We start from the raw sequence: 8,395 nt of genomic DNA on the forward strand, positions 1-8,395 counted from the left end.
TAATAGGTCTAGAGAAATTAGGGTTTTGAAATCAATCGGATTCAGAGCATGACGAACAAGTAAATCACATAGCAAGTAGTCCCAGGACTCGAATGAACCTAAATTTTTAGGGTTTTCAGCATCAGTCGAGTTCTAGAGATGAAAAGCAAGTAAATCGGACAAATACTAACACAAAAATATATTTAGAAACCTGAAAAGAAACTAAGACTCTTGACATGCAAACTCCAGTAAAAGAACGACATAAGGAAACACAACAGAACATATTGAAAATCAGAGAAAGTTTCGAAATAACTTAACAAAAACCTAAATCAGAAAAGATAAAGGGGTTTCGAAGGTAGAGTTTTGAAAGAAACCTTGAGAAAACGTTTAAAAGTTTAGATCAAACACAGATCTAAAACATATCTAAAAGAAATCGAAAGAACCTTAAAGGTTAGGGTTTCAGAAGAACCCTAGATGGTGAGAAAGGCTTGGAAAATCATCGATCTAAGCAGGAGAAGTCAAGAGTCAGGCCTGAATAGCCATGGCTGGCCGGAGCTAAGTCAAAGATGACCGGAGACATCCATAGAACTGAAATTAACCAAGGTCTGGACCAAACTTTTCCAGGATCTAGCCTTGAAATCATGATAATCGAGCATGTAGAAGCCAAATGAGGTAGATATAGGCCTCCAATGACCTTGGAAGCCATGGATTTGGGAGGTTTTCGGGTGGTGGTTGAAGGCGGCGGCTAGGGTTTGAGAGAGGATTGAGAGACGATTGATAGAGAAAGGGGGTTTGAAGGCGGCTGCAGGTGAAAAATGACAAGGGATTGGGGTAGGTCGGGATTAAAAAAGGAAAGGGCTGATGTGAGCCATTGATCCAGGCGATCAACGGCTGGGATTAAAAGGAAGTCTGGGCGGGTTATTTAAAAAGGGTTGTGGGTCAGGTTGATTAGGATTTGGGCTGGGTAATTGGGTTTAAAATTGGGGTTCAATTCAAGCTACAATTGAAACACAATTGGGCTATATTTTCAATAGCCACTCTTCCCTTACTTATTTTATAAAAAATAATAGAATAATTTCTGAAAATAAATTAAAGATAATAAAATAATTAATAGTACATAATTATCAAATTAAACATATTGGACCTAATTTTTTATAGACATAAACGTAATTAAATCTAAAAGAGGCTAATATTGAAATTATATGCAATTTAGCTTTAAAAATACTAAATAAATTTGTAAAAATATGAAAAAATTACATTAGCTATATTTTAGTATAAATATAAGAGTCCAATAAATGAATCAACAAAAATAAAAATTTTGGGAATAATTATTGGGCTTTTCTGGATAAGATAGGGCAATAAATTGATTTAATTTTTTTTTAAAATTAAGAAAAAATAATAAAATATTTGGACATACTTATATATGCATACATATGGTATTTTGAAAGTATTTTGCATATTAAAAATATATAGGAAAAAATTGGGTATCAACAATTGTTATTACCATTTTCACGGTAAGCATGCTTTTACTTTTATTACATACTGAATTGGCGTACTCACATTACTCCCTACACCCTGTATGCAGATCCAGGAGTATCGGGTCTCGATAGTAAGTGGTGATCTATCTTCCAGTAGGCTTTCGGAGTTGACTAGGTAGCTGTTTGGCATTCGTAGCCCAGTGTTTCTCCTTCCTATCTTTATTCAGCTTTGTATTAGCTTTGTTTCAGACTATGTTGTCTTTTCATATTCCTAGACGAGTTGTAGTTGCTCATGACTAGTGACACCCCGATGTCGGGCTGTGTTGTATTTCCGCACTGTCTACTTTAACTTATATTATGTGATTTTAGCTATTTAATGGTTTTAAATGACTTATTATAAATGTTCGGTTAGTTTTGGGGTTTGTGTCGGCTGGCCTGGTTTCACGATAGGCTCCATCACGACCGGGTCCGTTTTAGGGTCGTGACAATGATCACAGAGAAAAATATTAAACAAGGGTGAAAAATACTCCCTGAGACCTTCTCAGGCCTATCTCGCACATAATCCTTAATATTAAGGGTCAGGACGACCCTACACTTAAGCTCAAATATGCTTCTCAACTTCAACTTTGGGCACTCAAACTTCCCCTACTCTACAAAACAAAAACAACACAAAACTCGACACTATATAAAATAATATGAAAAAAGGCTAGGTTGCCTCCAAACAAGCGCCTTATTTATAGTCGTGGCACGACTCTGCTACTCTGCTCAAGCTGGGCGCTTTCTCTTCTTCTTCTTTCTCCCATAAAGTCTATCCTTTTTGCATGCTCTCGGAAGGTCTCCTTTTTCATCTCTGGCTCTTTTCTCAATTATTTTTACACACCCGGCTTGCAACACCACCTCCTCTAACTCAGTTGTCCCATATGGATCACTACAATTCACATAAGGACTCTACTCTATCCCCTTCAATCTACAAAAGTAATCATGCACAAGTCCTCATAATTCTTAGGGAGCTTAAGTGCTTTGTACACATTAAAAGTGATTTCCTCATCGTCAACTCTCATCTTCAACTTCCCTTCCCTCACATCAAACGCTCCACCAGTAACTAAGAATGGTCGCCCCAAAATAATGAGTACTTCCTCATCTGCCTTGTAATCAAGAACAATAAAATCAGAAGGAAGAATAAACTTTCTAACTCGAACTAACACATCCTCAATAATTTCTTCTGGCATAACTAGTGACCTATCTGCTAACAATAAATTGAGTGTAGTGGGTCTAATCACCCCCAATCTGAGTTTCTTGAACAAAGATGATGCCATCAAATTTATACTAGCCCCTAAATCACATAGGGCTCTACCAACTTCTTATTTTCCTAGAGACAGAGGAATTGTGAAACTCCCAAGATCCTTCAACTTAGGAGGAAGTTTACTCTAAACTCTAGCATTCCACTCTTCAGTAAGTGCAACTATTTCAAACTCTGTATGTCTTCACTTGTTTGCCACAATATCTCTGAGATACCTTGCATACTTAGGCACTTCTTGCAAAATTTCCACCAACAGCAAATTCACACATACTTGGATCAAAATATCTAAGAATTTATTGTACTTAGAATCATCTTTTTGCTTCTGCGGTCTTTGTGGAAACGAAGGTGGTGGCCTTGTCATAATTACTGGATCTGATCCTTTGTTCTCTTTCTCATTCTCCTCAACTGCATTGGGAACTAATTCTCCTTCAGGACTAGATGTATACTTCTTTTTCTTTGGAACTTCTTCTAATACTCTTCCATTTCTCAAGGTAACCACATTGACTTTAGCATTAGGATTAGGCTCAGTATCACTAGGAAGAGCCCCAGCTGGCCGATTATTTTGAGCAATGACAAGTTTCCCTATTTGTTGCTCCAAATTTCTCATCGCTGCTGCTTGGGCTTGCTGGTCAGCCATTAATTTCTTCATCATCTCCTCAAGGTAACTCATTGGGTTTGCAAGTTTTTCAGCCTGAGGTGATATATATTTCTTTTGAGGCGTTTGTGGCATGTACTAATTCTAAGCACCTTGGTTTCCACCCCAAGAGAAGTTTGGGTGGTTACTCCAATTAGGATTGTAAGTGTTCTCATACTGATTTGTTTGGCCCCTATTTCCATTACCCACAAACTATGGATTAACTGGGCATAAGTCGCTCCTGTGACCCTCTCCACATACTTCACAAAATATTTGAACTTGTTGTACTAGCTGGGCTTGTAGCTTGCTAATAACCTAGGTCATTTGATTGACTTGGTTGGCCAATGTGGCAATTTGTGCTGATAATGCAGACACTCCATCTAACTCGAGAACCCCTATAGATTTTTGCATTGTATGTCTACCCATCTCTCCTTGCCAGTCAGGATTGCTTTTGAAAAATTTATTCAATAATGCATATATCTCATCAAAACTTTTCTCCAACACTTGACCTCCCGCTGCAGCATCTACCACAATCTTTATCTCAGGATGTAGCCCCTCTATGAAAGTGTGGGCTAACACTTCTTTGTCTTATTGTGATGAGGACAGTCTCTAAGCATCCCCTTAAACCTTTCCCAAGCTAAGTATAAAGACTCCCCCGATTTCTGTTTGAAGGCGACTATCTCACTACAGATCTTTACAATTTTGTCTGAAGGGAAGAACCTTGCCAAAAATTTCCTCTCCAATCATTTCATGATGTACTAGAATTAGCTAATTCTTCCTTCAACCATCACTTTGGTTCGCCCAACAGAGAAAACAGGAATAGTGTGAGCCTCACATAGTCTGGAGTGACCCCATTAGTGATATAAGTATCACTGATCTCCAAGAAGTTCAGGATGTGTTGTTGTGGATCCTCATATGGAAGACCCATAAACTGCCCTTCACATTTGTAGTTGGATCATGCTTTGTTTCAGCTCAAAGTGCCCATGATTCTGGGCTTTACATTACTGGAGGTGACATTAGCAATGCTGGGCATCGCCACCTCCTGAACCGCCATATGTTGCTCATCTGTCATGTTCACGAGAAATTGAACAAGTGCCTTAAGATTATTTGTGTCCCTTGCTTCCCTCAACCTCCAGTGAGATATTCTCTCAGGTTCAGGGTCAAAGCCTTGAAGTCTATCCTGGCTTCTAACCCTTTGCATTCAATCAAGGTTCATGCGAGCAAAGCAACAATTAAGTAACGCAAGACTTGACAAAATAATCAATTAAAGCTAATACTAGAAAGTAGTGAATTAAAACAAATTAACATAAACCAATACATTTTACATCCAAAATTTACAAAACTCGAGTAAAACATGAGGTGATATACATATAAATATATATACTTTAAGCTAAATATCAGTTGCAATGGCTCAATGAGTGTGGTGAACTAAATGTGACCAAGAAAGTGTTGGTGAAATTTAAAATTGGAAGTTATCATGATAAAGTTCTTTGTGATATTGTGCCAATACAAGTTTGTCACGATTATTAGAAAGGCCATGGGAATTTAATGTAGGGTGTATGCGGCGAAATTAGAGGGTCCAATTTCTTGCTCTTAAGTCACTCCGGAAGAACACCTCGAGGCCTCGAGGACGCGAAGTTGTGATCAAGTTCCCTCCTTCAAAGCTCATCAAGGTCCTACCCAAAGAGAATATTGATTAAGGCTAGAGTAAAATAGGGGATTCCCTAGGCACGCGGTTAATTCTGACAAAGCCGGTCTGCCCGGAGCCTGTATCAAGGTGTCGCATCTAGCCATCCCATCTCCATACCCTTACAATTAATGCATTTTTGTACTATGTTGGATTTCCCATCCTATATAAAGGGGATTCTCATCGCTTTGTAAGGGGTTGTTGTTGCTCTAACTATTCTACACGAAATATAACAACTCTCTCTCTTTTCTCTCTAACATATTCGCCGACGCTACCGCTTATTATTCTCATATTTCTTCTTTGTTTATTGCTTGTTATTGGCCATAAATAGCCTCCCTTAATTATATCCTACCTGTTAGCCCTTCCTTGATTACCCCCGATAGCTCGAGCCCGAGCCCAGGCATCGACCTCGAGGCCGCTTATTGGTCAGTCTGAGGCGCGAATAGCTAGCCCATCGGTTGATTATAACTCTGCTTTAGCTCGTATTTCGCCGTTAAGCTTCACACATATAGCATTAACTGCTTAAACAACTGGCATAAAGATAGATCACAAATTTTCAGAGTCCCATTAATAAATTTAATTGTCATTACCATTTTCACGGTAAACAGTTTGGCGCCCATCGTGGGGCTAAGAATAATAGTGATTATTTTCTTGTTGGTTTCATTACGCAATGCAAGTTATCTTTCACACTTTTTATTGTCCAAGATCTTTGATTTCAGGTCAAAATGTCTGGCTCAGTGAACAGAGTTGAGAACGACAACCTCGAAAACCACGGAGAAAACGGGGTGGCTGTTCCAGTTGTTGGTCCAAAAGGAAGCCCAAAAAACCCAGCTCAAGAAGAATGGGAAGTTAGTCTTAATGTTATTTTTGAAATGTTGCAGGCACAACAGTTGGCTATCGCTCAGCTACAAAGCCACCCGAAGACTACCAACACAGTAGCGTCGGAAACTACTCCCCCGGCCAAACAGGCACCGGAGAGATCGAGCAACAACGGATCAGTAACCAATCCTGCCATCGCAAAAATGCTAGAAGACCTCACCAAAAGGATCAGAGTCAACCAAATCCCAGGCGCACCCCCGGTCCTAAAGGGCATAGATTCGAAGAAGTTTGTACAACGGTCCTTCCCAGAGGAAACAACTCCGAAACCCATTCCAAAGAAGTTTAGAATGCCAAAAATCCCAAAATACAATGGGACCTCAGATCCCAACGAACATGTCACTACCTATACGTGCACAGTGAAGGGCAACGACATGAAAGACGATGAGATCAAGTCCGTTTTACCGAAGAAGCCCAGAGAAACGCTCTCGAAGGGGGCCATGATGTGGTATCATAGCTTGGCTCCAAACTCCATATATTCATTCGCCATGCTAGCAGACTCCTTTGTAAAGGCACATGCCGGTGCCATCAAAGTAGCAACGAGGAAGTCCGACGTATTCAAGATCAAGCAAAGGGAGAATGAAATGCTGCAAGAATTCATATTTTGCTTCCAAACGGAACGGATGGAACTACCCCCGGTCTCCGATGATTGGGCGGTGTAGGCCTTCACTCAAGCCCTGAATGAGCGAAGCTCAGTAGCCTCAAGGCAGCTGAAAGAGAATCTAGTCGAGTATCCCGCCGTAACCTGGTCGGACGTCCATAACCGATACCAGTCAAAGATTAGGGCCGAGAATGACCAGCTGGGAGCCCCCTTGGGTTCAGTATATCTAAGCAGACTCCTGGCAAAGGAGTCGAAACCGAACAAAGAGAGGTGCCAGCCGTACCCCGAAGATAGAAGGAATATCCCGAGACGCAATCCGCCTCACAATGATTGATTGGTAAACCGAAGATAGAACCCTCGGGGATTCATCAGCCGAGATGGATTCGACGAGGACACGAGGCCAACGAGGGCACCTCACCTATCAGCATACAACTCCAACATCTATGAATAGGACATCATGCTCATCTTCAGCAAAACCAGGGACACCAAATGGCCCAGGCCTATCTGTTGGATCCTTCCCAGACGAACCACAACTTAGTATGTGCACTTCATAATACGCATGGCCATAAGACCAAAGATTGCCCCCAGCTCCGAAGGGAAATAGCCAGGCTACTCGATAAAAGTCACCGCCAAGAATTTTTTAAACGATCGGGCTAAAATCCAGTTTCGAGAAAGAGTGGTGGCCAAGAATAACTAAGCAAATGAATCACGGCAAGTTATACACATGATATTAGAGGGGCGTCAGTGCTCCCCAGGAACCTGTGATAAGGAGAACAAAAATATCCATCACTAGAAAAAGATGAACCCGGGGATACGTACCTTAAGATGCCCTCGTGTTCAGCGAGGAAGACTCTGACACCTCGCCCAACCTCATAACAACATACTTGTAACCTTTTTATCATTTGTTCATTTCAAATAAAATGTGTGCTCGTGAATCCAGGTAGTTCGACCCACATTATCAGGTCGAGAGTAATAGAGCAGCCCGGACTGCTAGACCAAATCGTTCCCGCCTCTCGAATCCTTAACGGATTCAACACGTTAATCGAAGCAACAAAAGGGGGGAATCACTCTCCCAGTCGGCGTGGCCGACGCGGCCCAAAATGCCAAAATTCCATATCGTTGAAGGAGACATGAAATACTATGCCTTACTCGGACAACCAAGGATACATTACACGAGAACGGCACCGTCCACCCTCCACCAAATGATAAAATTCCCGACGAGGTATGGGGTTAAAACCATTTACGGGGAACAATGTGCGGCACGGGAAGCATTCGTGTTACGTAACGTAGCACCGGCACCAATATCTCCACTCTCGAAAGAGTCAAATGATAACCAAACTACGTCTTCGGCTATGCCCGATTAAACACAGCGAAGGACCGTACCGAGTCCTTGCTCCAAACAATAGGGATACATCAGACCTCGGAACATTTCTGGCGCATCCCACGATAAGGTAAGACCACCTCCCCCTTTTATTATTCTACACTAACCCATATGCAGGTGCCCGGTCAGGGCGGTCGAAAGTGCTAACCCAACTCGAAGATCTCAAGGCCTTAACGGCATCTGTTGCACTCTTTTCCTTCGACCGAGCTTTTGTCCCTGAGAGGGTTTCACCGGCAAGGTTTTTAACGAGGCAACGTTCACACGCTACCTAAGAAGGATCCAAAAAACGCACAAGGCTTCTTTTGCAATCAACCCCAAACATTGGAGGGCGCCCCCTTGAGAAGTCTTCTACTCGGAAGAACCGGGGGACGACAAGCAAAGTTCCAATAGGAAATGATGTACTGGGCCAAACGGTCAAATGAACCGTGTCCGCATGAGCCGGGCTCACGACAACAAAAC

General features: G+C 41.6%; 1 protein-coding gene across 1 annotated transcript; it reads right to left on the reverse strand.

Moving 5' to 3' along the window:
* Positions 1-2,419: 2,419 nt before the first annotated feature.
* On the reverse strand, positions 2,420-2,773 carry LOC138870945 (uncharacterized). The gene has a single exon (XM_070148788.1). It carries the CDS (start codon positions 2,771-2,773, stop codon positions 2,420-2,422), a length of 354 nt encoding a protein of 117 aa, XP_070004889.1.
* Positions 2,774-8,395: the final 5,622 nt, after the last annotated feature.

This window comes from Nicotiana sylvestris, chromosome 6, assembly GCF_000393655.2.
Source record: "Nicotiana sylvestris chromosome 6, ASM39365v2, whole genome shotgun sequence".
Lineage (NCBI taxonomy): Eukaryota > Viridiplantae > Streptophyta > Magnoliopsida > Solanales > Solanaceae > Nicotiana > Nicotiana sylvestris.